This window comes from Corvus moneduloides, chromosome Z, assembly GCF_009650955.1.
Source record: "Corvus moneduloides isolate bCorMon1 chromosome Z, bCorMon1.pri, whole genome shotgun sequence".
Taxonomy (NCBI): Eukaryota; Metazoa; Chordata; class Aves; order Passeriformes; family Corvidae; genus Corvus; species Corvus moneduloides.
Genome location: NC_045511.1, coordinates 68,296,156 through 68,322,710, shown reverse-complemented (window position 1 = coordinate 68,322,710; position 26,555 = coordinate 68,296,156). Strand labels below are relative to the sequence as shown.

Sequence of the window (26,555 nt, the reverse complement as noted above, 5' to 3'; positions counted from 1 at the left end):
CCCTGATTTATGTAGTTGAACTTAAATGTCTAGATAGTTGTAGTTACAGATCTGAGTAGTTAAATATATATTTGTAGTTGTAGATGTATAAAGTTATTTTTTATATATGTAGTTGCATTTAAAGATGTGAAGTTACATTTATATATGTATAGTTATAAATGGGCACAGTTATATTTATATAGCTATAGGTATATGGAGCTTTAGATAGATTGATAGATATTTGAATAAATACAGGCTGCTTTTTAAGCTCTTTCTCTACTCTGCTTCGTCTCTCACCTCTTGCTTTTGCCCCTGTGCCCCCTCTGTCCCCTCTTCCTGTGCTGGCTCCGAGCTGGCGGCCGGGCCGGGCGGAGCAGCAGCTGCAGCCCCGGTGTCCCTGGAGCGGTGGGAGCTGCCGGTGGCCGCAGGCCCTGTGCCCTGAGGAGCTGCTGGAGGACGGTGAGACAGAGGGGGCTGGGGAGAGGTGACACTGAAGGGACGGTGACTTTGAGGTGCTGGTGGGGCTGTGGGGATGGTGGGGAAGCAGAGGGGAATGGTGGGGATTGAAGAGACTGGGAGAGCTGAAGGGAATGGTGGAGCAGAGAGGTGTGGAGGAGCTGCTGGGGATGGTGGGGACTGAGGGGACAGGGAAGTGTCCCCACAGGCTAAGGGGGGTGTTAGGACTGAGGGAACTGGGAGGACTGAGCAGGGTGGCAGGAACCGAGGGCTCTAGAGGGAGCTGAGGGGAACAGTGGGGCTGAGGGAACCGGGAAAATTGGGGAATGAATGGTTGGACTGAGGGGTAGAAGTCCCGCGAGGGAAGAGGCACAGGCTGAGGGGGGTGGCAGGTCTAAGGGGACTCGATGGATCTGAAGGGAGTGAGGGGGGGTGAGAAAACTTTGAAGAACTGGCAGGACTGGGGGTTTGCTGAGGGGATGGAGGGAGCCAGCAGGGAGCACAGTGGGGTCCGGGCCTGCGGCTCTGCCAGCCCTTGGAACCAATTCCAGAGCCTCCGCTTTTGCCACAGCTGCCCTGAAGTCCTTGAGAAGAGCCGGAGAGTGACGGGAGCCAGCAGGGAGAAGCTGAAGGCCGCCAGCAAGAGCAGCGAATATGGACCTGCTGCTGCCGCCCGAGACCCTGGGTGAGGCCCCAGGGCCGCTGAGGCAGGGTGGGCGTGAGGCTGGCGTGGGCTTTGGCCGCGGGCACTGGCCGGCTGGGCAGGAGCGGGCCCTGCCCGTGCTGGGGCCGCTCAGCGCGGCTGCCCCGGGCGGCACAGGGGCTGTCCTTGGGCAAGGCAGCTGTGCCGGCAGGGCCCGGCAGCGGTGCCGGCTGTGCCGCGCTGCCGGGGGCTGCGGGACGGTCCCGCCGGGGCTGCGCTCGCCACAGCCTGGCCCGCTGGGCCTGCTTTTTCTTTCTAAGCCTCCTGGGGAGGCTCTGAGATTTCTCTTCCCTGATGGAAGTGCAGGTGCCGCCAAGGGAAACGTCCCGATCCTGACTCAGTGTTCCCTTTGCTTGCCAGGTGTCCCATCTGCTGTCCCCGTCCAGGAGAGCTGCGCTGCGCGGGAGGAAGAGGGAGAGAGAGCCTGGGAACATCGGCGCCTGCAATCCCTCCCGATCTAGTTCTAGTTCTAGATGTTTACAGTTGGACTGGGAGAGCTAGAAGTATATGGATATTTACATATGTAAACTGATATTTGTATAGGTGTATATGTATGTATGTTGTTATATTACATCTGTAGTCATATTTTCATACTTGTTCAGTTGTGCAGCTGTATAGTTCTGTTGCTGGGCCTGTATGGATTTTTTATTGGTCCATTGATAGTTCTATGTTTATCGATAGGTTTGTTATGTATGGAATGTATTTTTCATGTTAGATGTCATGATATATGTAATACATAATTAAATCTGTATATTGTTATGGTTATATCTGTATTTACTCATATTTATATATATATATGGAGTTGTATAGTTCTATAATTTTATTTATTCTGGATCTGGGATTCTTTAGGGAGGGATATCAATAGTTCTGTATTCGTATATGGGCTGTACAGTTATAGCAATATGTAATAAATTACATTGTTAAACCTCATATTTGTGTATAGTGAGTGGTTGTAGAGGGTTGCAAGAAATTAACGTTTTTCATTGAAGTTGATCTCTGTATATATTTACATAGCATGACTGTAACAATAAATTAGTTTTCTAAACTTCAACTGATACTTGTATGTTGATATATTGGCAGCGTGGGTGTATCAATTTAAAATAAATGTCATTTTTAAACTGAAGTTGCTTTTTGTGTATTTGTACATTAGCAGTGCAAGTGTAACAATCTGCAATAAATTCAGTGTTTCAACTGAAAGAAGGGTAGATTGTGCTCTCCAAAGGACTGGGCAGATGTAAATGGGATGATGCTGGAGGATTTTGGCCATAAAGTCTCCAGCTGTGCCCAGCAGATCCCCCCCAGCTGCAGCCAGGCTGGGCAAGGGAACGGCACATTTGGGATGGCAGCAGAGCCACACGTTGGCTACAGGCTCGCTGCAGAGGCCTGCTGAGAAAACGGGACTCCCCTGAGCGTAGAACTGCAGCCAGGAGCCACCCGGGGAGGAGAAATCCACCCCCGTCCCACCGGGAGCTCTTTAGGGAGCGCTCCCGGTGCCCCTCTGAAGCTCATCCTGGAGAGCAGCAGCAACCAGGGATCCCGAGCCAGCTGCGCTGCCTTTGGCAGCACTTTGGCAAAGGGTCTGGAGCAAGGGCGAGGGAACAGTGACTGTAACTGCTGCAGGGCAGGGAGGAGGGAAGGGCCATTGACCCAAGTGCTGACATGCTCCAAAATCCAGAAGGATGCAGGAGAACTGGGAAGCAACAAGTTCTCACAAGTGCTGAAATGATGGAAGCCCTTTGAGTGAAGTTCCCTGAAGGAACTCCCAGGGGAGTTGATGCCATAATAAGTAGGACCAGAAGGCAAAAATATTGTACTGCTAGGAGATGGTCTATAAGCCCCACAGGCAATGGCTTAAGAAAAGATCAAGTATATCTTTGATATACTCTATTTATTATACTAGATCTATTTAAATATATCCTATATTATTGTTCTATACAGGATAAATTACATAGATGAGAAGAATTGTCACTTCATGTAGGTTTGAAATACTCTTCCAACTTGGGAGAGTGAAGATGTACTGCTGTCCAAAGCCTTCTGCCCACACAGCAATCAGCCCACGGCTGTGTCCGTGCACACCCACCCACCGTCCTTGCTCTTCTCGGCATCTCTGGGCTGCTGTTTGCACACAATTAGGGGGAATTCAACTCGACAGACCTACGAGTGGGGTGTCCAGCTTGTCACGAACGCTGACGTGGCAAGGCACAACACAGAGCTCTCAAATCACTTACATTATCACACGTGCTTTCTTTCCTGCTGGTATCCTCAAGTAGCAAAACCTGGTGGGTTTTTTAAGATTGCAACTTTCCAAAAACTAAGAAAGCTGCTCAGCATCAGTACCCCCCTTGTAAATGGTTTTATTGACTTGGAGAAACTGGAACGTTACCTTTGGACTCCATCCTTGGTTAAAATCACCTGCCCTGACCTGCAGACTAAAGCACCAGCAGCAGCAGAAGCTACATCAGTCACTTCTCTCAAAAAGCTGTCTAGGATTTGTGAGAAGAAAGGAAAACACGTCAGACACTCTGGATGAATGACAGGACTGGGAGAAATAGTTCCAAAGCAAAGGGCCGCAGCTTCTCTGGGACGCTCCTCGCGCTCCAAGGCAGCCGGGCTGCCCTGGCTGCCCAGGACGCTGCGCAGCACGGGCCCCGCAGAGCTGCGCAGCAGGGAGGCAGCTTCGGGCACCTCAGCCCCCGGGCAGGAGCGGCCTCCTTGCTCTGCACGGCTGCCTGTGGGCAAAGGCAGCGTGCCGGCCTTCTGCTCTTGGCCCCGGCCCGGCCTGGCAGGGCTAATCCCGTTCCCTGTCTGCAACGTGCTAAAGAGGGACTTGGTCCTTTCCAGCCCTCCAGGGCATTCGTTTGCACCACAAAACACTGAAGGACTGAGGCCTCAACAACAGGCCCTGAGCCAAAGTTGCCTCTAGATGGCCCTTCTGACCAAATGTTCTATGGGTCTGCTCCTTAGCAGGCATTACCATCAATGGGATCTGTGCATCCCTTCATTGGTGGAATGTGTCTTTACCTTTCGGCATCAAGAAACCGGACAGGGCCACATCTGGCCTCGGTTCCTCCTTGAGCCCTGGCTGGGCTTGGGGAGAAAACCAAGAGGAGAATGAAATCAGGTGTCCCTGCACTAGAAGTTCTGTCAGATGCTCCTGCAGCACTGTCCAAGCCGGGCTACTCTCACAGCGCCCTCGGAAGCCTCGTGGCCGGCAAAGGTGGAGGCACCGCAGGATGTGCCCGTTGCCGGTCGTGGCTCTGCAGGGCTTTGCTGGGACAGCTTCCCCCAGCCGATGTGTGGATCTGGATGAAGGGAAAAGGATTAGGGTTATCCTTTTCTGATTTTTTTTCAGTTTTGGATGATAGGAGATTACACTGTTGCTTCAGTTATTGCCTGTGGTTTTGTCTCTGACCCTGCCCACCGGCAAAACAATTGCCCATCCAGTTTAGCACAAGACTTGAGAGTGCTAAATTTGAAGGAGGAGAAAAGCGCTGATCTGCACAAAAAGAGACAATCCTTCTCACACCTCCCTCCTTGGGTTTCCTGGAGCTGCTGCTGTTACCAGGGCTGCTGCTCCTGCCTGAAACCTCCCCCCCTGCCTCTCTGCAAGCCCATCTCTTAGAGAACACTCCTGATCGCCACCACCTCAAACAAAATTTGTTGCAGTGGGGATACTGCAACACGCATATATCAAACCAGGAGTCCCGTGGAAAGGAAATATATATGGACAGACAGATTCTTGATAGCTGTTTCAGAGATGTTTATTTCTCCAGCCGCATGGCCGGAGCTCTGCCCAGGAACTGTTCCAGTCACGGGACCAAGGGTCCTTCTGCCCGCGCAGGGAACACAAACCAACCAATGGGAACGAGGCTGAGCAGGGACAGGGAAGCCCCGTGTCTGTGCCCTCAGCGCCCCTCTCCCAGGGCTCCATGGCAGGGGAGGGACCCCAACAAAAATTTCCACTTTTCAACTTCCTTTTCTGCCCGCAGGTGAGAAAAGGATCCACTCCCAGCTCCGGGCTCCTCCGCAAACCAACTGCTTTCAGCAGCGCCAGTCCTGAAATACCAACCTCCTTCCTTAACCTGCCCCCTGGGAGCTCACGCACCAAGAGGCCTTTGTCCAAGGACACCCGCAGCAGAGCTCGAGGATGGAGCGGTCTGAAACGCAGCTCCTTCAGAGTTTAAACCTCCCTTTATCAACTGAACGCACCCCAGCCTGTCCCAAAGGGAAAGCAGGCAGGAAAGAGGAGCTCCTCTCCCACAACAGCAAACCCTGTGCTTCCTTAAGTTCCACTTGGAGGACGGAGGCCATGGGCTACTCCTCAGTTTGGGAAGGAACCCAACCCAGGGAAATGGCCTGATTTGGGAGCCCAGCAGAGGCAAGTGCCCCAAAAAGAAGGAAAAGATTCTCTGGAAGCAAAAGATTATGGCAATAGTTCTGCAGAAAGAAAAAAACAGAAGAAGAATTGAAGCAACATTTCAAAAAGTTCCCAGACAAAAAGTTCTGCCCCAACACGCAGTCTCTGTGGTGTGTCAGGAAGCTCATGAATGAACCTGCAAGCCTTGGATACACATCATTTGTGTCCGTCCCCCAGAGCACAAGCAGCTCCCCAACAAGACTTCAAGACTAAAGGACAAAGCTTCCCCCTTCACCTCTCCACACCAGCTCTAGGGAGGCTCTGTCCATTGCAAGATCTCCTTTGTGTCTGCATTGACAAGAGCTGGCTGCAGAAGGGGTTTGCATTGGAACTCTCCCCAGACAGGGGAAAAAAAAGGAACAGAAAAAGTGATTCCTGAGGAAAGAAAATGCAATGCCCTTTGGGAAGACACCGGCATGAGTTCGCTACAGCTGCAGGCCATTAATCCCTTGGGGAAAGCACCATCCATCCATGGCACAGCACTTCAGCTTTGATGACAATGCTGACAAAATTGCTGCCCCTTCCTGCTGCTGCTGCTGACCCCAAATCACAAGAAATGTGCCAAATCTGCCAACAACAGGCAGAGATGGCGAGAACAAAACAGCTGGTCTGCTGAAAAGGAGGCAAAAAGAATGTATTCTAACCTCCCCTTTTCATCCTTTCCCCAGCCAACACAGAGACATGTCCTTTCCCTCTGGCACCGATGCTGGCCCAGGCACGGCATGCCCGCCGCTGCTCCCAGAGCCCTCGCCAGGGGCTTCCCGTGCCATGCCGTGTTGGTCCGTGCCGTGTTGGTCTGTGCCATGCCGTGTCGGTCCGTGCCGTGCCGTGTCGGTCCGTGCCGGTCCGTGCCGTGCCGTGCCGGTCCGTGCCGTGTCGGTCCGTGCCATGCCGTGCCGTGCCGTGTTGGTCCGGTCCGTGCCGTGCCATGTTGGTCCGTGCCGTGCCGTGCCGTGCCGTGCCGTGCCGTGTCGGTCCGTGCCGTGCCGTGTCGGTCCGTGCCGTGTCGGTCCGTGCCGTGCCGTGCCGTGCCGTGCCGTGCCGTGCCGGTCCGTGTCGTGCCGTGCCGTGCCGTGCCGCGCCGTGCCGTGCCGCGCCGTGCCGTGCCGTGCCGTGCCGGTCCGTGCCGGTCCGTGCCGTGCCGGTCCGTGCCGTTGCGGTGCCGTGTCGGTCCGTGCCGTGTCGGTCCGTGCCGTGTCGGTCCGTGCCGTGTCGGTCCGTGCCGGTCCGTGCCGTGCCGTGCCGTGCCCTGTCGGTCCGTGCCGGTCCGTGCCGTGTCGGTCCGTGCCATGCCGGTCCGTGCCGTGTCGGTCCGTGCCGGTCCGTGCCGTGCCGTGCCGTGCCCTGTCGGTCCGTGCCGGTCCGTGCCGTGCCCGGGCAGCGCCACGGGAGCCGCCCCGCCCGCGCTGTGCCCGCAGCCCCGGCTTTGTGCCGCTCGTTCCCGCGCGGGGCCCAGCGCAGCGCCCCCCTCAGGCCGCGCGCCGCCGCTGCAGCTGCGGCCGTTGCGCTGCGGCCGTTGCGGCGCCAGTGGGCGACAGGCGCGATGGCCGAGCTGCCGCTGCCCGCCGGGCTCGACGCCCGCACCTTCCCCGCCAAGCTGTGGCGCCTGGCGAACAGCCCCCGCGTCCGCTCCGTGCGCTGGGACAGCCAGGGCCGGGGGCTGCTCATCGACCGCGCACGCTTTGAGCAGGAGCTGCTCAGCTCGGCCGGCGTCCAGGGGCCGGCCCCGCGCACCTTCAGAGCCACGCAGTTCCGCAGCATCGTGCGCCAGCTGAACCGCTACGGCTTCTACAAGGTGCCGGGCCGGGCTGGCGCGGCTGTGCCGGGCGGTGCCGGGGCCATCGTCCACTATGGGAACCCCTGGTTTCGCCGCGACCGCCCCCACCTCCTGCTGCGCATCAGGCGCCGGAGCAGGGCCAGCAAGCACCGCCTGGCGCCCGGGCCGGAGCGGCGCAGGCGCTCGCCCTGCGGCTCCCAGCAGCGCCCCCGGCAGCGGCCGCGGCCGGCGGGGCCGGAGGGGCGCGGGCGGTTCCAGGCGCTGCCTCGGGAGCGGCCGCCGCTGCCGGCGGGGCGGCCGCCCAGCGGCTTCTTGCTCCTGCACAGGGAGCGGACGCTGCCGGACGGGCGGGAGCTGCGCAGCCGGCGGCCGAGCCGCTTCCAGCAGCCCCCCAGAGAGCGGCCGCTCCTGGCCCGGCGCCCGCCCTGTGGCTTCCACCTCCTCCACAGGGACCGGCCGCAGCCGGCCCGGCGGGACGGGCCCAGCCGCTTCCAGGAGCTGTACGGGGAGCGGCCGCTGCCTGCCGAGCGGGAGGTGCCCAGGATCCCGCCCTGCGAGCTCCTCGGGCTCTACGGGGAGCCGCTGCTGCCGGTCAGGCGGGAGGGGCTGAGCCGCCTCCAGAAGCTGTACGGGCTGCAGCCGCCGCCGGCCGGGCTGCCGCCCTGGGCTTTCCAGCAGCCCCACATGGAGCGGCCGCCTCCGGCCGGGCGGGAGCTGCTCAGGATCCCGCCGTGCAGCTTCGAGCAGCTCCAAACGGAGCAGCAGTCCCCAGCCTGCAAGCCATCAGGTAGGAAAAGTGTTCCAAAAGGTCGTGAAAAGTGACCGTTTGAAGTATTTCCCCACAACGCTCTGTCATTCCCAGACAGAAATTGTCAAACCTGCTAGGAAGGGGGATCTGGAAAGCCGGAAGAATCTCTGTCTGGTTTTCCTGTGTGCTTCCTGTGATGTTTGCTGCAAGGCAGCAATCGAGCTCTGTGTCCCAAAGCCACATTCTGGAGCCTGACCAATGTGTTTGGATTCCTGCAGCCACACCGGACAGTTCAGCCTCCAGTGCTCCACCTGGCAGTGCTGCTTGTGCAGCATCGACGACCTCCAGCAAGACACGGAATGCACCTGGGCAAGAGGAATTGCCTTCAGCGGATCTGGGCCTTCAGGTCGAGGCAATGATTCGGGAGATCAGGAGATCCGTGGCTGAAAGGTCTCCCTTTGCTCAGGTAACCCCACTGGATGGGAATGAAGGGGCTGGGCTGAGAGCTTTTGAACATTGCTGCAAAGGCTTCTTTAGTTGATTTCATGATTATTTAGTGATTGAATTCTTGTTGGTCAAGCAAGATTTCTAAAAGAAGAGGGATGACAAAGTCTCCCCCCTTAGTGAGGATGAGAGGTGTGATCCTGTGGTGGCCACGTTTGGGTGCTCCTTTTGCTGGGAAGAATCCCTGGTGCAGGGGCATTTGTGGTGATGCTCTGTAGGTTCTAAGAGGCTTTGTTTGGTGGGACAGAAGAGAAGAGTGTGGGGAGAATTGCCACTGAAGGCAAAGTGTCCCCTGCAGGGAGGGGCATGCGAGAGGTGCCTCTGTTAGAGCAGCAGACGTGGGCTCTGCCTGTTTTGGGTGGGAAGGCCAAGGCAAAGCAAGGGCTGGGCTGCAGCTGCTGCTGCTGCTGCTGTGTGAGCCGTGCCGAGCGTGCAGGCGCTGCCAGAGCCGTGCTTGGGGATGGGCTGGAGCTGCAGCTTTCTGCTCCTTCTGTTTGACAGATGCAGTCTTGGGATCAGGAATCCCATTTCTCTTAACTCTTGCCTCTTCCCAGACTTGCCTGGAGTGTCTGTGTTGGCACAGGCCTTTTTGCAGGCTGTTCTACATGTTGGCCAGAGAATGTCTCTCTTTCTATTCGTGTGCAGCCCCACTGCCTGCAGTACGTTTATGGTTGAGGAAGGGCAGACTCAAGGTGGGGAGTGGGGCTTTTTGGATTTACCAATATGTTGTTCTCAAGTGTGATGTCTTCTGTAAACCCCCACACAGCAGTTTTTAAAGGCATTTTATTCCCTAATAAAAGGAAATATTGCAAGCTCTGAACCATCTTTAGAATCTTTAGGATTCTGGTGGACAGGCTGTTGCAGAGGAGATGAATATTCTGGAAGTGGTCATAGTGAGAATATCCTTCTGTCTAAAGGTAACTTGCAGGTGCTTAATCTTGGGCATTTCCTTCCTCAGTGGAATTAGGAAACACAACTTGGTTGTCTGGCTTTTCACGTCTTTTGGGTTGGTTTCTTTGGTACCCTCCAGATTTACAGACTTTTGGCACTGGAAAATTTGATGCTGGAAATACCCTAGGTCCATAAACGTTTGCCCGGATCATCCATACGGGGCAGCAGCAGAGGGCTCCAAAAAGCACCGCCTTGTGGTTGATGGTCTGAGCGGCTGGGTGGGGGGTGGTGAGAGAGCCAGGCAGAAATGTGTGCTTTGCGTGCAGGTTTGCAGCACCCAGCCCTGGGCAGTGCTGGCAGCGAGCTCTGCCCCTGTCGATGGCCGTGTTGGGAAGCAGGAGGGCCCCAGGCTTTCTGCTGGCTGATTTCTTACAGCTGGTGGGAGAAGCCAGGCTCAGAGTGTGAGGGCACGTCCCCTCCCTTGGTGTCTCCTGGTTTTCCGAGTTCACCGTTTGCCTCCAAGGTCATTTTGTAAGAGCTTCAGTTGCACCTTGGTCACACGAATCCTGAGTTTCAAACGATTGTCACATGAATGGTTTGGGCAGCGTTCCCCTCCTGTTGGGAGTGGAGAAGAAGATTTGTTGTATCCCTGATGGGATTCCAAGAAAATACGGAGTGATCTTTGGGTTTCTTTCTTTCTGGTTTTCCTTCAAGGGGAATGCTAATGTTGCTGCCGAGTCTTCAGGAGGGGAGGCTGGGAACAGGGCTGCAGCAGAGGGAGCTTTGCCTGGCACCGAGAGCTGCAGGAACAGTTCCCCAGAGCCTGAGGAGCCTGGTAAGGAGAGAGCCCACACTGCTTTAGAGAGCTCTGAGGCGGCTGCTCTGAGCCTGCCTCTGGCAGGAAGGGAGATGAGAAGAGTTGAGTTCTGTCTGCAGGGCTGGTGCTTCCTGGTGCCTTTAGGTCAAATCCTGCCCTGGCACAGCCTCCCCGAGCCCTGCCCTCCACGCTTCTCCAGAGGCACTGACACCGAGTGCTGTGCTGTGGCCAGAGAGCAGTGAATAAACCCAACCTGTGGGAGCTGTGTCACCAACCTGGCTGTCCCAATTTTGTGAAGTCCTTGGATGAATTTGCTGCAGGGTGGAGGCCGGGCCGAAGGACTCTTGAAGGAACAGGGGAAATAAAAGGGCAAAACATCAGGCTAAAAGTCCAAACATTTGGTCTCAAATCACCGACTGAAGGTAGTACCAGTCTGCTGGTATCTGTCCTGAGACACAAGAAAAGCAAGGAGCTGAACATCAGAGGCCAACCCATTGAAAAATCACAAATCCAGTCACAAAAGGAAAAGCCTGAATGAGCCCAGATCAGCAGGACCTAAGAGGACAGAGGGAGCACTTTGGATCCATTCCTTAGCCAAGCTGGTGCAGCCTGCAGGCCTCGTGGGGAGCTCTTTCCCTCCCAGCTCTTTCTGCCAGAGCTGATGGTCGAGTTGGAGCCGCTGTTGCTCACTGCAGAGGGCAGTTTGTAGGTCCCAGGTAATGGTTCATAGCTCACAGCACCCTTCAGCTTCAGCCATTCCAGTGAGGACTGAGGTGTCTCTGTCAGCACAGAGAAAGAGCAAGGCTGGGCTTCTGTGTGGGAGCTGGGACTGTCTGTGCTTCAGGCTCTCGTGGGTGCCATTTGCACTGTGGGTGCTGAGACTCTATTGGGACACTTCAAACCTTTGGAGGTTTTGAAAACTTGAAAGGATCCCTGTTCTTTAAAGAGCAACCTTCAAATTTCCAAGTGAATTCCCAAGTGATGGCCCTTTCAGGCCATCTTTTACAGTCCCTGATAGAAGGACAATTGCTGCCCAAGGGAAATGCGCATGAGGGCCGGTATTGACTCAGTGTTGCCTTTGCTTCCCAGATTCCATCTGATCGACCTCTCCAAGAGGGCTGTCCTGCATGGGAGGAAGAGACAGAGAGAGAGCCTGTGATCATTAGGCAGGTGCAATCCCCTGATTTATGTAGTTGAACTTAAATGTCTAGATAGTTGTAGTTACAGATCTGAGTAGTTAAATATATATTTGTAGTTGTAGATGTATAAAGTTATTTTTTATATATGTAGTTGCATTTAAAGATGTGAAGTTACATTTATATATGTATAGTTATAAATGGGCACAGTTATATTTATATAGCTATAGGTATATGGAGCTTTAGATAGATTGATAGATATTTGAATAAATACAGGCTGCTTTTTAAGCTCTTTCTCTACTCTGCTTCGTCTCTCACCTCTTGCTTTTGCCCCTGTGCCCCCTCTGTCCCCTCTTCCTGTGCTGGCTCCGAGCTGGCGGCCGGGCCGGGCGGAGCAGCAGCTGCAGCCCCGGTGTCCCTGGAGCGATGGGAGCTGCCGGTGGCCGCAGGCCCTGTGCCCTGAGGAGCTGCTGGAGGACGGTGAGACAGAGGGGGCTGGGGAGAGGTGACACTGAAGGGACGGTGACTTTGAGGTGCTGGTGGGGCTGTGGGGATGGTGGGGAAGCAGAGGGGAATGGTGGGGATTGAAGAGACTGGGAGAGCTGAAGGGAATGGTGGAGCAGAGAGGTGTGGAGGAGCTGCTGGGGATGGTGGGGACTGAGGGGACAGGGAAGTGTCCCCACAGGCTAAGGGGGGTGTTAGGACTGAGGGAACTGGGAGGACTGAGCAGGGTGGCAGGAACCGAGGGCTCTAGAGGGAGCTGAGGGGAACAGTGGGGCTGAGGGAACCGGGAAAATTGGGGAATGAATGGTTGGACTGAGGGGTAGAAGTCCCGCGAGGGAAGAGGCACAGGCTGAGGGGGGTGGCAGGTCTAAGGGGACTCGATGGATCTGAAGGGAGTGAGGGGGGGTGAGAAAACTTTGAAGAACTGGCAGGACTGGGGGTTTGCTGAGGGGATGGAGGGAGCCAGCAGGGAGCACAGTGGGGTCCGGGCCTGCGGCTCTGCCAGCCCTTGGAACCAATTCCAGAGCCTCCGCTTTTGCCACAGCTGCCCTGAAGTCCTTGAGAAGAGCCGGAGAGTGACGGGAGCCAGCAGGGAGAAGCTGAAGGCCGCCAGCAAGAGCAGCGAATATGGACCTGCTGCTGCCGCCCGAGACCCTGGGTGAGGCCCCAGGGCCGCTGAGGCAGGGTGGGCGTGAGGCTGGCGTGGGCTTTGGCCGCGGGCACTGGCCGGCTGGGCAGGAGCGGGCCCTGCCCGTGCTGGGGCCGCTCAGCGCGGCTGCCCCGGGCGGCACAGGGGCTGTCCTTGGGCAAGGCAGCTGTGCCGGCAGGGCCCGGCAGCGGTGCCGGCTGTGCCGCGCTGCCGGGGGCTGCGGGACGGTCCCGCCGGGGCTGCGCTCGCCACAGCCTGGCCCGCTGGGCCTGCTTTTTCTTTCTAAGCCTCCTGGGGAGGCTCTGAGATTTCTCTTCCCTGATGGAAGTGCAGGTGCCGCCAAGGGAAACGTCCCGATCCTGACTCAGTGTTCCCTTTGCTTGCCAGGTGTCCCATCTGCTGTCCCCGTCCAGGAGAGCTGCGCTGCGCGGGAGGAAGAGGGAGAGAGAGCCTGGGAACATCGGCGCCTGCAATCCCTCCCGATCTAGTTCTAGTTCTAGATGTTTACAGTTGGACTGGGAGAGCTAGAAGTATATGGATATTTACATATGTAAACTGATATTTGTATAGGTGTATATGTATGTATGTTGTTATATTACATCTGTAGTCATATTTTCATACTTGTTCAGTTGTGCAGCTGTATAGTTCTGTTGCTGGGCCTGTATGGATTTTTTATTGGTCCATTGATAGTTCTATGTTTATCGATAGGTTTGTTATGTATGGAATGTATTTTTCATGTTAGATGTCATGATATATGTAATACATAATTAAATCTGTATATTGTTATGGTTATATCTGTATTTACTCATATTTATATATATATATGGAGTTGTATAGTTCTATAATTTTATTTATTCTGGATCTGGGATTCTTTAGGGAGGGATATCAATAGTTCTGTATTCGTATATGGGCTGTACAGTTATAGCAATATGTAATAAATTACATTGTTAAACCTCATATTTGTGTATAGTGAGTGGTTGTAGAGGGTTGCAAGAAATTAACGTTTTTCATTGAAGTTGATCTCTGTATATATTTACATAGCATGACTGTAACAATAAATTAGTTTTCTAAACTTCAACTGATACTTGTATGTTGATATATTGGCAGCACAGCTGTATCAATTTAAAATAAATGTCATTTTTAAACTGAAGTTGCTTTTTGTGTATTTGTACATTAGCAGTGCAAGTGTAACAATCTGCAATAAATTCAGTGTTTCAACTGAAAGAAGGGTAGATTGTGCTCTCCAAAGGACTGGGCAGATGTAAATGGGATGATGCTGGAGGATTTTGGCCATAAAGTCTCCAGCTGTGCCCAGCAGATCCCCCCCAGCTGCAGCCAGGCTGGGCAAGGGAACGGCACATTTGGGATGGCAGCAGAGCCACACGTTGGCTACAGGCTCGCTGCAGAGGCCTGCTGAGAAAACGGGACTCCCCTGAGCGTAGAACTGCAGCCAGGAGCCACCCGGGGAGGAGAAATCCACCCCCGTCCCACCGGGAGCTCTTTAGGGAGCGCTCCCGGTGCCCCTCTGAAGCTCATCCTGGAGAGCAGCAGCAACCAGGGATCCCGAGCCAGCTGCGCTGCCTTTGGCAGCACTTTGGCAAAGGGTCTGGAGCAAGGGCGAGGGCACAGTGACTGTAACTGCTGCAGGGCAGGGATGAGGGAAGGGCCATTGACCCAAGTGCTGACATGCTCCAAAATCCAGAAGGATGCAGGAGAACTGGGAAGCAACAAGTTCTCACAAGTGCTGAAGTGATGGAAGCCCTTTGAGTGAAGTTCCCTGAAGGAACTCCCAGGGGAGTTGATGCCATAATAAGTAGGACCAGAAGGCAAAAATATTGTACTGCTAGGAGATGGTCTATAAGCCCCACAGGCAATGGCTTAAGAAAAGATCAAGTATATCTTTGATATACTCTATTTATTATACTAGATCTATTTAAATATATCCTATATTATTGTTCTATACAGGATAAATTACATAGATGAGAAGAATTGTCACTTCATGTAGGTTTGAAATACTCTTCCAACTTGGGAGAGTGAAGATGTACTGCTGTCCAAAGCCTTCTGCCCACACAGCAATCAGCCCACGGCTGTGTCCGTGCACACCCACCCACCGTCCTTGCTCTTCTCGGCATCTCTGGGCTGCTGTTTGCACACAATTAGGGGGAATTCAACTCGACAGACCTACGAGTGGGGTGTCCAGCTTGTCACGAACGCTGACGTGGCAAGGCACAACACAGAGCTCTCAAATCACTTACATTATCACACGTGCTTTCTTTCCTGCTGGTATCCTCAAGTAGCAAAACCTGGTGGGTTTTTTAAGATTGCAACTTTCCAAAAACTAAGAAAGCTGCTCAGCATCAGTACCCCCCTTGTAAATGGTTTTATTGACTTGGAGAAACTGGAACGTTACCTTTGGACTCCATCCTTGGTTAAAATCACCTGCCCTGACCTGCAGACTAAAGCACCAGCAGCAGCAGAAGCTACATCAGTCACTTCTCTCAAAAAGCTGTCTAGGATTTGTGAGAAGAAAGGAAAACACGTCAGACACTCTGGATGAATGACAGGACTGGGAGAAATAGTTCCAAAGCAAAGGGCCGCAGCTTCTCTGGGACGCTCCTCGCGCTCCAAGGCAGCCGGGCTGCCCTGGCTGCCCAGGACGCTGCGCAGCACGGGCCCCGCAGAGCTGCGCAGCAGGGAGGCAGCTTCGGGCACCTCAGCCCCCGGGCAGGAGCGGCCTCCTTGCTCTGCACGGCTGCCTGTGGGCAAAGGCAGCGTGCCGGCCTTCTGCTCTTGGCCCCGGCCCGGCCTGGCAGGGCTAATCCCGTTCCCTGTCTGCAACGTGCTAAAGAGGGACTTGGTCCTTTCCAGCCCTCCAGGGCATTCGTTTGCACCACAAAACACTGAAGGACTGAGGCCTCAACAACAGGCCCTGAGCCAAAGTTGCCTCTAGATGGCCCTTCTGACCAAATGTTCTATGGGTCTGCTCCTTAGCAGGCATTACCATCAATGGGATCTGTGCATCCCTTCATTGGTGGAATGTGTCTTTACCTTTCGGCATCAAGAAACCGGACAAGGCCACATCTGGCCTCGGTTCCTCCTTGAGCCCTGGCTGGGCTTGGGGAGAAAACCAAGAGGAGAATGAAATCAGGTGTCCCTGCACTAGAAGTTCTGTCAGATGCTCCTGCAGCACTGTCCAAGCCGGGCTACTCTCACAGCGCCCTCGGAAGCCTCGTGGCCGGCAAAGGTGGAGGCACCGCAGGATGTGCCCGTTGCCGGTCGTGGCTCTGCAGGGCTTTGCTGGGACAGCTTCCCCCAGCCGATGTGTGGATCTGGATGAAGGGAAAAGGATTAGGGTTATCCTTTTCTGATTTTTTTTCAGTTTTGGATGATAGGAGATTACACTGTTGCTTCAGTTATTGCCTGTGGTTTTGTCTCTGACCCTGCCCACCGGCAAAACAATTGCCCATCCAGTTTAGCACAAGACTTGAGAGTGCTAAATTTGAAGGAGGAGAAAAGCGCTGATCTGCACAAAAAGAGACAATCCTTCTCACACCTCCCTCCTTGGGTTTCCTGGAGCTGCTGCTGTTACCAGGGCTGCTGCTCCTGCCTGAAACCTCCCCCCCTGCCTCTCTGCAAGCCCATCTCTTAGAGAACACTCCTGATCGCCACCACCTCAAACAAAATTTGTTGCAGTGGGGATACTGCAACACGCATATATCAAACCAGGAGTCCCGTGGAAAGGAAATATATATGGACAGACAGATTCTTGATAGCTGTTTCAGAGATGTTTATTTCTCCAGCCGCATGGCCGGAGCTCTGCCCAGGAACTGTTCCAGTCACGGGACCAAGGGTCCTTCTGCCCGCGCAGGGAACACAAACCAACCAATGGGAACGAGGCTGAGCAGGGACAGGGAAGCCCCGTGTCTGTGCCCTCAGCGCCCCTCTCCCAGGGCTCCATGGCAGGGGAGGGACCCCAACAAAAATTTCCACTTTTCAACTTCCTTTTCTGCCCGCAGGTGAGAAAAGGATCCACTCCCAGCTCCGGGCTCCTCCGCAAACCAACTGCTTTCAGCAGCGCCAGTCCTGAAGTACCAACCTCCTTCCTTAACCTGCCCCCTGGGAGCTCACGCACCAAGAGGCCTTTGTCCAAGGACACCCGCAGCAGAGCTCGAGGATGGAGCGGTCTGAAACGCAGCTCCTTCAGAGTTTAAACCTCCCTTTATCAACTGAACGCACCCCAGCCTGTCCCAAAGGGAAAGCAGGCAGGAAAGAGGAGCTCCTCTCCCACAACAGCAAACCCTGTGCTTCCTTAAGTTCCACTTGGAGGACGGAGGCCATGGGCTACTCCTCAGTTTGGGAAGGAACCCAACCCAGGGAAATGGCCTGATTTGGGAGCCCAGCAGAGGCAAGTGCCCCAAAAAGAAGGAAAAGATTCTCTGGAAGCAAAAGATTATGGCAATAGTTCTGCAGAAAGAAAAAAACAGAAGAAGAATTGAAGCAACATTTCAAAAAGTTCCCAGACAAAAAGTTCTGCCCCAACACGCAGTCTCTGTGGTGTGTCAGGAAGCTCATGAATGAACCTGCAAGCCTTGGATACACATCATTTGTGTCCGTCCCCCAGAGCACAAGCAGCTCCCCAACAAGACTTCAAGACTAAAGGACAAAGCTTCCCCCTTCACCTCTCCACACCAGCTCTAGGGAGGCTCTGTCCATTGCAAGATCTCCTTTGTGTCTGCATTGACAAGAGCTGGCTGCAGAAGGGGTTTGCATTGGAACTCTCCCCAGACAGGGGAAAAAAAAGGAACAGAAAAAGTGATTCCTGAGGAAAGAAAATGCAATGCCCTTTGGGAAGACACCGGCATGAGTTCGCTACAGCTGCAGGCCATTAATCCCTTGGGGAAAGCACCATCCATCCATGGCACAGCACTTCAGCTTTGATGACAATGCTGACAAAATTGCTGCCCCTTCCTGCTGCTGCTGCTGACCCCAAATCACAAGAAATGTGCCAAATCTGCCAACAACAGGCAGAGATGGCGAGAACAAAACAGCTGGTCTGCTGAAAAGGAGGCAAAAAGAATGTATTCTAACCTCCCCTTTTCATCCTTTCCCCAGCCAACACAGAGACATGTCCTTTCCCTCTGGCACCGATGCTGGCCCAGGCACGGCATGCCCGCCGCTGCTCCCAGAGCCCTCGCCAGGGGCTTCCCGTGCCATGCCGTGTTGGTCCGTGCCGTGTTGGTCTGTGCCATGCCGTGTCGGTCCGTGCCGTGCCGTGTCGGGCCGTGCCGGTCCGTGCCGTGCCGTGCCGGTCCGTGCCGTGTCGGTCCGTGCCGTGTCGGTCCGTGCCGTGCCGTGCCGTGCCGTGCCGTGCCGTGCCGTGCCGTGCCGGTCCGTGTCGTGCCGTGCCGTGCCGGTCCGTGCCGTGCCGTGCCGTGCCGTGTCGGTCCGTGCCGTGTCGGTCCGTGCCGGTCCGTGCCGGTCCGTGCCGTGCCGGTCCGTGCCGTTGCGGTGCCGTGTCGGTCCGTGCCGTGTCGGTCCGTGCCGTGTCGGTCCGTGCCGTGTCGGTCCGTGCCGGTCCGTGCCGTGCCGTGCCGTGCCCTGTCGGTCCGTGCCGGTCCGTGCCGTGTCGGTCCGTGCCGTGCCGTGCCGGTCCGTGCCGTGCCGTGTCGGTCCGTGCCGTGCCGTGCCGTGTCGGTCCGTGCCGTGCCGGTCCGTGCCGTGCCGGTCCGTGCCCTGTCGGTCCGTGCCGGTCCGTGCCGTGCCGTGCCGTGCCCTGTCGGTCCGTGCCGGTCCGTGCCGTGTCGGTCCGTGCCGTGCCGGTCCGTGCCGTGTCGGTCCGTGCCGGTCCGTGCCGGTCCGTGCCGTGCCGTGCCGTGCCCTGTCGGTCCGTGCCGGTCCGTGCCGTGTCGGTCCGTGCCGTGCCGTGCCGGTCCGTGTCGTGCCGTGCCGTGCCGGTCCGTGCCGTGCCGTGCCGTGCCGTGCCGTGCCGTGTCGGTCCGTGCCGGTCCGTGCCGTGTCGGTCCGTGCCGTGCCGGTCCGTGCCGTGTCGGTCCGTGCCGGTCCGTGCCGTGCCGTGCCGTGCCCTGTCGGTCCGTGCCGGTCCGTGCCGTGTCGGTCCGTGCCGGTCCGTGCCGTGCCGGTCCGTGCCGTGCCGTGCCCTGTCGGTCCGTGCCGGTCCGTGCCGTGTCGGTCCGTGCCGTGCCGTGCCGGTCCGTGCCGTGCCGTGTCGGTCCGTGCCGTGCCGTGCCGTGTCGGTCCGTGCCGTGCCGGTCCGTGCCGTGCCGGTCCGTGCCGTGTCGGTCCGTGCCGGTCCGTGCCGTGCCGTGCCGTGCCCTGTCGGTCCGTGCCGGTCCGTGCCGTGCCCGGGCAGCGCCACGGGAGCCGCCCCGCCCGCGCTGTGCCCGCAGCCCCGGCTTTGTGCCGCTCGTTCCCGCGCGGGGCCCAGCGCAGCGCCCCCCTCAGGCCGCGCGCCGCCGCTGCAGCTGCGGCCGTTGCGCTGCGGCCGTTGCGGCGCCAGTGGGCGACAGGCGCGATGGCCGAGCTGCCGCTGCCCGCCGGGCTCGACGCCCGCACCTTCCCCGCCAAGCTGTGGCGCCTGGCGAACAGCCCCCGCGTCCGCTCCGTGCGCTGGGACAGCCAGGGCCGGGGGCTGCTCATCGACCGCGCACGCTTTGAGCAGGAGCTGCTCAGCTCGGCCGGCGTCCAGGGGCCGGCCCCGCGCACCTTCAGAGCCACGCAGTTCCGCAGCATCGTGCGCCAGCTGAACCGCTACGGCTTCTACAAGGTGCCGGGCCGGGCTGGCGCGGCTGTGCCGGGCGGTGCCGGGGCCATCGTCCACTATGGGAACCCCTGGTTTCGCCGCGACCGCCCCCACCTCCTGCTGCGCATCAGGCGCCGGAGCAGGGCCAGCAAGCACCGCCTGGCGCCCGGGCCGGAGCGGCGCAGGCGCTCGCCCTGCGGCTCCCAGCAGCGCCCCCGGCAGCGGCCGCGGCCGGCGGGGCCGGAGGGGCGCGGGCGGTTCCAGGCGCTGCCTCGGGAGCGGCCGCCGCTGCCGGCGGGGCGGCCGCCCAGCGGCTTCTTGCTCCTGCACAGGGAGCGGACGCTGCCGGACGGGCGGGAGCTGCGCAGCCGGCGGCCGAGCCGCTTCCAGCAGCCCCCCAGAGAGCGGCCGCTCCTGGCCCGGCGCCCGCCCTGTGGCTTCCACCTCCTCCACAGGGACCGGCCGCAGCCGGCCCGGCGGGACGGGCCCAGCCGCTTCCAGGAGCTGTACGGGGAGCGGCCGCTGCCTGCCGAGCGGGAGGTGCCCAGGATCCCGCCCTGCGAGCTCCTCGGGCTCTACGGGGAGCCGCTGCTGCCGGTCAGGCGGGAGGGGCTGAGCCGCCTCCAGAAGCTGTACGGGCTGCAGCCGCCGCCGGCCGGGCTGCCGCCCTGGGCTTTCCAGCAGCCCCACATGGAGCGGCCGCCTCCGGCCGGGCGGGAGCTGCTCAGGATCCCGCCGTGCAGCTTCGAGCAGCTCCAAACGGAGCAGCAGTCCCCAGCCTGCAAGCCATCAGGTAGGAAAAGTGTTCCAAAAGGTCGTGAAAAGTGACCGTTTGAAGTATTTCCCCACAACGCTCTGTCATTCCCAGACAGAAATTGTCAAACCTGCTAGGAAGGGGGATCTGGAAAGCCGGAAGAATCTCTGTCTGGTTTTCCTGTGTGCTTCCTGTGATGTTTGCTGCAAGGCAGCAATCGAGCTCTGTGTCCCAAAGCCACATTCTGGAGCCTGACCAATGTGTTTGGATTCCTGCAGCCACACCGGACAGTTCAGCCTCCAGTGCTCCACCTGGCAGTGCTGCTTGTGCAGCATCGACGACCTCCAGCAAGACACGGAATGCACCTGGGCAAGAGGAATTGCCTTCAGCGGATCTGGGCCTTCAGGTCGAGGCAATGATTCGGGAGATCAGGAGATCCGTGGCTGAAAGGTCTCCCTTTGCTCAGGTAACCCCACTGGATGGGAATGAAGGGGCTGGGCTGAGAGCTTTTGAACATTGCTGCAAAGGCTTCTTTAGTTGATTTCATGATTATTTAGTGATTGAATTCTTGTTGGTCAAGCAAGATTTCTAAAAGAAGAGGGATGACAAAGTCTCCCCCCTTAGTGAGGATGAGAGGTGTGATCCTGTGGTGGCCACGTTTGGGTGCTCCTTTTGCTGGGAAGAATCCCTGGTGCAGGGGCATTTGTGGTGATGCTCTGTAGGTTCTAAGAGGCTTTGTTTGGTGGGACAGAAGAGAAGAGTGTGGGGAGAATTGCCACTGAAGGCAAAGTGTCCCCTGCAGGGAGGGGCATGCGAGAGGTGCCTCTGTTAGAGCAGCAGACGTGGGCTCTGCCTGTTTTGGGTGGGAAGGCCAAGGCAAAGCAAGGGCTGGGCTGCAGCTGCTGCTGCTGCTGCTGTGTGAGCCGTGCCGAGCGTGCAGGCGCTGCCAGAGCCGTGCTTGGGGATGGGCTGGAGCTGCAGCTTTCTGCTCCTTCTGTTTGACAGATGCAGTCTTGGGATCAGGAATCCCATTTCTCTTAACTCTTGCCTCTTCCCAGACTTGCCTGGAGTGTCTGTGTTGGCACAGGCCTTTTTGCAGGCTGTTCTACATGTTGGCCAGAGAATGTCTCTCTTTCTATTCGTGTGCAGCCCCACTGCCTGCAGTACGTTTATGGTTGAGGAAGGGCAGACTCAAGGTGGGGAGTGGGGCTTTTTGGATTTACCAATATGTTGTTCTCAAGTGTGATGTCTTCTGTAAACCCCCACACAGCAGTTTTTAAAGGCATTTTATTCCCTAATAAAAGGAAATATTGCAAGCTCTGAACCATCTTTAGAATCTTTAGGATTCTGGTGGACAGGCTGTTGCAGAGGAGATGAATATTCTGGAAGTGGTCATAGTGAGAATATCCTTCTGTCTAAAGGTAACTTGCAGGTGCTTAATCTTGGGCATTTCCTTCCTCAGTGGAATTAGGAAACACAACTTGGTTGTCTGGCTTTTCACGTCTTTTGGGTTGGTTTCTTTGGTACCCTCCAGATTTACAGACTTTTGGCACTGGAAAATTTGATGCTGGAAATACCCTAGGTCCATAAACGTTTGCCCGGATCATCCATACGGGGCAGCAGCAGAGGGCTCCAAAAAGCACCGCCTTGTGGTTGATGGTCTGAGCGGCTGGGTGGGGGGTGGTGAGAGAGCCAGGCAGAAATGTGTGCTTTGCGTGCAGGTTTGCAGCACCCAGCCCTGGGCAGTGCTGGCAGCGAGCTCTGCCCCTGTCGATGGCCGTGTTGGGAAGCAGGAGGGCCCCAGGCTTTCTGCTGGCTGATTTCTTACAGCTGGTGGGAGAAGCCAGGCTCAGAGTGTGAGGGCACGTCCCCTCCCTTGGTGTCTCCTGGTTTTCCGAGTTCACCGTTTGCCTCCAAGGTCATTTTGTAAGAGCTTCAGTTGCACCTTGGTCACACGAATCCTGAGTTTCAAACGATTGTCACATGAATGGTTTGGGCAGCGTTCCCCTCCTGTTGGGAGTGGAGAAGAAGATTTGTTGTATCCCTGATGGGATTCCAAGAAAATACGGAGTGATCTTTGGGTTTCTTTCTTTCTGGTTTTCCTTCAAGGGGAATGCTAATGTTGCTGCCGAGTCTTCAGGAGGGGAGGCTGGGAACAGGGCTGCAGCAGAGGGAGCTTTGCCTGGCACCGAGAGCTGCAGGAACAGTTCCCCAGAGCCTGAGGAGCCTGGTAAGGAGAGAGCCCACACTGCTTTAGAGAGCTCTGAGGCGGCTGCTCTGAGCCTGCCTCTGGCAGGAAGGGAGATGAGAAGAGTTGAGTTCTGTCTGCAGGGCTGGTGCTTCCTGGTGCCTTTAGGTCAAATCCTGCCCTGGCACAGCCTCCCCGAGCCCTGCCCTCCACGCTTCTCCAGAGGCACTGACACCGAGTGCTGTGCTGTGGCCAGAGAGCAGTGAATAAACCCAACCTGTGGGAGCTGTGTCACCAACCTGGCTGTCCCAATTTTGTGAAGTCCTTGGATGAATTTGCTGCAGGGTGGAGGCCGGGCCGAAGGACTCTTGAAGGAACAGGGGAAATAAAAGGGCAAAACATCAGGCTAAAAGTCCAAACATTTGGTCTCAAATCACCGACTGAAGGTAGTACCAGTCTGCTGGTATCTGTCCTGAGACACAAGAAAAGCAAGGAGCTGAACATCAGAGGCCAACCCATTGAAAAATCACAAATCCAGTCACAAAAGGAAAAGCCTGAATGAGCCCAGATCAGCAGGACCTAAGAGGACAGAGGGAGCACTTTGGATCCATTCCTTAGCCAAGCTGGTGCAGCCTGCAGGCCTCGTGGGGAGCTCTTTCCCTCCCAGCTCTTTCTGCCAGAGCTGATGGTCGAGTTGGAGCCGCTGTTGCTCACTGCAGAGGGCAGTTTGTAGGTCCCAGGTAATGGTTCATAGCTCACAGCACCCTTCAGCTTCAGCCATTCCAGTGAGGACTGAGGTGTCTCTGTCAGCACAGAGAAAGAGCAAGGCTGGGCTTCTGTGTGGGAGCTGGGACTGTCTGTGCTTCAGGCTCTCGTGGGTGCCATTTGCACTGTGGGTGCTGAGACTCTATTGGGACACTTCAAACCTTTGGAGGTTTTGAAAACTTGAAAGGATCCCTGTTCTTTAAAGAGCAACCTTCAAATTTCCAAGTGAATTCCCAAGTGATGGCCCTTTCAGGCCATCTTTTACAGTCCCTGATAGAAGGACAATTGCTGCCCAAGGGAAATGCGCATGAGGGCCGGTATTGACTCAGTGTTGCCTTTGCTTCCCAGATTCCATCTGATCGACCTCTCCAAGAGGGCTGTCCTGCATGGGAGGAAGAGACAGAGAGAGAGCCTGTGATCATTAGGCAGGTGCAATCCCCTGATTTATGTAGTTGAACTTAAATGTCTAGATAGTTGTAGTTACAGATCTGAGTAGTTAAATATATATTTGTAGTTGTAGATGTATAAAGTTATTTTTTATATATGTAGTTGCATTTAAAGATGTGAAGTTACATTTATATATGTATAGTTATAAATGGGCACAGTTATATTTATATAGCTATAGGTATATGGAGCTTTAGATAGATTGATAGATATTTGAATAAATACAGGCTGCTTTTTAAGCTCTTTCTCTACTCTGCTTCGTCTCTCACCTCTTGCTTTTGCCCCTGTGCCCCCTCTGTCCCCTCTTCCTGTGCTGGCTCCGAGCTGGCGGCCGGGCCGGGCGGAGCAGCAGCTGCAGCCCCGGTGTCCCTGGAGCGATGGGAGCTGCCGGTGGCCGCAGGCCCTGTGCCCTGAGGAGCTGCTGGAGGACGGTGAGACAGAGGGGGCTGGGGAGAGGTGACACTGAAGGGACGGTGACTTTGAGGTGCTGGTGGGGCTGTGGGGATGGTGGGGAAGCAGAGGGGAATGGTGGGGATTGAAGAGACTGGGAGAGCTGAAGGGAATGGTGGAGCAGAGAGGTGTGGAGGAGCTGCTGGGGATGGTGGGGACTGAGGGGACAGGGAAGTGTCCCCACAGGCTAAGGGGGGTGTTAGGACTGAGGGAACTGGGAGGACTGAGCAGGGTGGCAGGAACCGAGGGCTCTAGAGGGAGCTGAGGGGAACAGTGGGGCTGAGGGAACCGGGAAAATTGGGGAATGAATGGTTGGACTGAGGGGTAGAAGTCCCGCGAGGGAAGAGGCACAGGCTGAGGGGGGTGGCAGGTCTAAGGGGACTCGATGGATCTGAAGGGAGTGAGGGGGGGTGAGAAAACTTTGAAGAACTGGCAGGACTGGGGGTTTGCTGAGGGGATGGAGGGAGCCAGCAGGGAGCACAGTGGGGTCCGGGCCTGCGGCTCTGCCAGCCCTTGGAACCAATTCCAGAGCCTCCGCTTTTGCCACAGCTGCCCTGAAGTCCTTGAGAAGAGCCGGAGAGTGACGGGAGCCAGCAGGGAGAAGCTGAAGGCCGCCAGCAAGAGCAGCGAATATGGACCTGCTGCTGCCGCCCGAGACCCTGGGTGAGGCCCCAGGGCCGCTGAGGCAGGGTGGGCGTGAGGCTGGCGTGGGCTTTGGCCGCGGGCACTGGCCGGCTGGGCAGGAGCGGGCCCTGCCCGTGCTGGGGCCGCTCAGCGCGGCTGCCCCGGGCGGCACAGGGGCTGTCCTTGGGCAAGGCAGCTGTGCCGGCAGGGCCCGGCAGCGGTGCCGGCTGTGCCGCGCTGCCGGGGGCTGCGGGACGGTCCCGCCGGGGCTGCGCTCGCCACAGCCTGGCCCGCTGGGCCTGCTTTTTCTTTCTAAGCCTCCTGGGGAGGCTCTGAGATTTCTCTTCCCTGATGGAAGTGCAGGTGCCGCCAAGGGAAACGTCCCGATCCTGACTCAGTGTTCCCTTTGCTTGCCAGGTGTCCCATCTGCTGTCCCCGTCCAGGAGAGCTGCGCTGCGCGGGAGGAAGAGGGAGAGAGAGCCTGGGAACATCGGCGCCTGCAATCCCTCCCGATCTAGTTCTAGTTCTAGATGTTTACAGTTGGACTGGGAGAGCTAGAAGTATATGGATATTTACATATGTAAACTGATATTTGTATAGGTGTATATGTATGTATGTTGTTATATTACATCTGTAGTCATATTTTCATACTTGTTCAGTTGTGCAGCTGTATAGTTCTGTTGCTGGGCCTGTATGGATTTTTTATTGGTCCATTGATAGTTCTATGTTTATCGATAGGTTTGTTATGTATGGAATGTATTTTTCATGTTAGATGTCATGATATATGTAATACATAATTAAATCTGTATATTGTTATGGTTATATCTGTATTTACTCATATTTATATATATATATGGAGTTGTATAGTTCTATAATTTTATTTATTCTGGATCTGGGATTCTTTAGGGAGGGATATCAATAGTTCTGTATTCGTATATGGGCTGTACAGTTATAGCAATATGTAATAAATTACATTGTTAAACCTCATATTTGTGTATAGTGAGTGGTTGTAGAGGGTTGCAAGAAATTAACGTTTTTCATTGAAGTTGATCTCTGTATATATTTACATAGCATGACTGTAACAATAAATTAGTTTTCTAAACTTCAACTGATACTTGTATGTTGATATATTGGCAGCACAGCTGTATCAATTTAAAATAAATGTCATTTTTAAACTGAAGTTGCTTTTTGTGTATTTGTACATTAGCAGTGCAAGTGTAACAATCTGCAATAAATTCAGTGTTTCAACTGAAAGAAGGGTAGATTGTGCTCTCCAAAGGACTGGGCAGATGTAAATGGGATGATGCTGGAGGATTTTGGCCATAAAGTCTCCAGCTGTGCCCAGCAGATCCCCCCCAGCTGCAGCCAGGCTGGGCAAGGGAACGGCACATTTGGGATGGCAGCAGAGCCACACGTTGGCTACAGGCTCGCTGCAGAGGCCTGCTGAGAAAACGGGACTCCCCTGAGCGTAGAACTGCAGCCAGGAGCCACCCGGGGAGGAGAAATCCACCCCCGTCCCACCGGGAGCTCTTTAGGGAGCGCTCCCGGTGCCCCTCTGAAGCTCATCCTGGAGAGCAGCAGCAACCAGGGATCCCGAGCCAGCTGCGCTGCCTTTGGCAGCACTTTGGCAAAGGGTCTGGAGCAAGGGCGAGGGCACAGTGACTGTAACTGCTGCAGGGCAGGGATGAGGGAAGGGCCATTGACCCAAGTGCTGACATGCTCCAAAATCCAGAAGGATGCAGGAGAACTGGGAAGCAACAAGTTCTCACAAGTGCTGAAGTGATGGAAGCCCTTTGAGTGAAGTTCCCTGAAGGAACTCCCAGGGGAGTTGATGCCATAATAAGTAGGACCAGAAGGCAAAAATATTGTACTGCTAGGAGATGGTCTATAAGCCCCACAGGCAATGGCTTAAGAAAAGATCAAGTATATCTTTGATATACTCTATTTATTATACTAGATCTATTTAAATATATCCTATATTATTGTTCT

The 26,555-nt window shown here is 55.8% G+C and overlaps 3 protein-coding genes and 3 long non-coding RNA genes across 15 annotated transcripts in view; 5 read left to right on the top strand and 1 right to left on the bottom strand.

Annotated features, from left to right (window-relative positions):
- Window positions 1-26,555, bottom strand: part of LOC116437867 (T-cell activation Rho GTPase-activating protein-like) — a 633,784-nt gene that overhangs the window by 484,437 nt on the left and 122,792 nt on the right. The gene's annotated exons all lie outside the window — the stretch shown is intronic.
- On the top strand, window positions 12-2,261 carry LOC116437877. Of its 2 annotated transcripts, none has more exons than XR_004237507.1 (3): window positions 12-463; window positions 1,007-1,120; window positions 1,499-2,261. It is a non-coding gene; the product is annotated as an uncharacterized LOC116437877 (long non-coding RNA). The 2 variants fall into 2 exon arrangements; XR_004237506.1 differs by having other exon boundaries at window positions 14-438.
- Window positions 7,071-11,469, top strand: LOC116437869 (serine/arginine repetitive matrix protein 1-like). Of its 3 annotated transcripts, none has more exons than XR_004237501.1 (4): window positions 7,071-8,119; window positions 8,359-8,546; window positions 10,190-11,008; window positions 11,382-11,438. XR_004237501.1 is itself a non-coding variant. In XM_032096181.1 (4 exons), the coding sequence occupies exons 1-4, from the start codon at window positions 7,099-7,101 to the stop codon at window positions 11,390-11,392; spliced, it is 1,341 nt and encodes a 446-aa protein (XP_031952072.1). In that variant the 5' UTR covers window positions 7,073-7,098; the 3' UTR covers window positions 11,393-11,469. The 3 variants fall into 3 exon arrangements, 2 of the variants coding, with proteins under 2 accessions (XP_031952071.1, XP_031952072.1); XM_032096181.1 differs by having other exon boundaries at window positions 7,073-8,119; window positions 10,190-10,310; window positions 11,382-11,469; XM_032096180.1 differs by having other exon boundaries at window positions 10,190-11,442.
- LOC116437880 lies at window positions 11,482-13,659 on the top strand. Of its 3 annotated transcripts, none has more exons than XR_004237514.1 (3): window positions 11,482-11,908; window positions 12,477-12,590; window positions 12,969-13,659. It is a non-coding gene; the product is annotated as an uncharacterized LOC116437880 (long non-coding RNA). The 3 variants fall into 3 exon arrangements; XR_004237516.1 differs by lacking the exon at window positions 11,482-11,908 and adding an exon at window positions 11,913-11,933; XR_004237515.1 differs by lacking the exon at window positions 11,482-11,908 and adding an exon at window positions 11,941-11,961.
- On the top strand, window positions 19,086-23,484 carry LOC116437870 (serine/arginine repetitive matrix protein 1-like). 3 transcript variants are annotated; one of them, XR_004237502.1, is made up of 4 exons: window positions 19,086-20,134; window positions 20,374-20,561; window positions 22,205-23,023; window positions 23,397-23,453. XR_004237502.1 is itself a non-coding variant. In XM_032096184.1 (4 exons), exons 1-4 carry the CDS (start codon window positions 19,114-19,116, stop codon window positions 23,405-23,407), a joined length of 1,341 nt encoding a protein of 446 aa, XP_031952075.1. In that variant the 5' UTR covers window positions 19,088-19,113; the 3' UTR covers window positions 23,408-23,484. The 3 variants fall into 3 exon arrangements, 2 of the variants coding, with proteins under 2 accessions (XP_031952073.1, XP_031952075.1); XM_032096184.1 differs by having other exon boundaries at window positions 19,088-20,134; window positions 22,205-22,325; window positions 23,397-23,484; XM_032096182.1 differs by having other exon boundaries at window positions 22,205-23,457.
- LOC116437878 lies at window positions 23,497-25,674 on the top strand. 3 transcript variants are annotated; one of them, XR_004237508.1, is made up of 3 exons: window positions 23,497-23,923; window positions 24,492-24,605; window positions 24,984-25,674. It is a non-coding gene; the product is annotated as an uncharacterized LOC116437878 (long non-coding RNA). The 3 variants fall into 3 exon arrangements; XR_004237510.1 differs by lacking the exon at window positions 23,497-23,923 and adding an exon at window positions 23,928-23,948; XR_004237509.1 differs by lacking the exon at window positions 23,497-23,923 and adding an exon at window positions 23,956-23,976.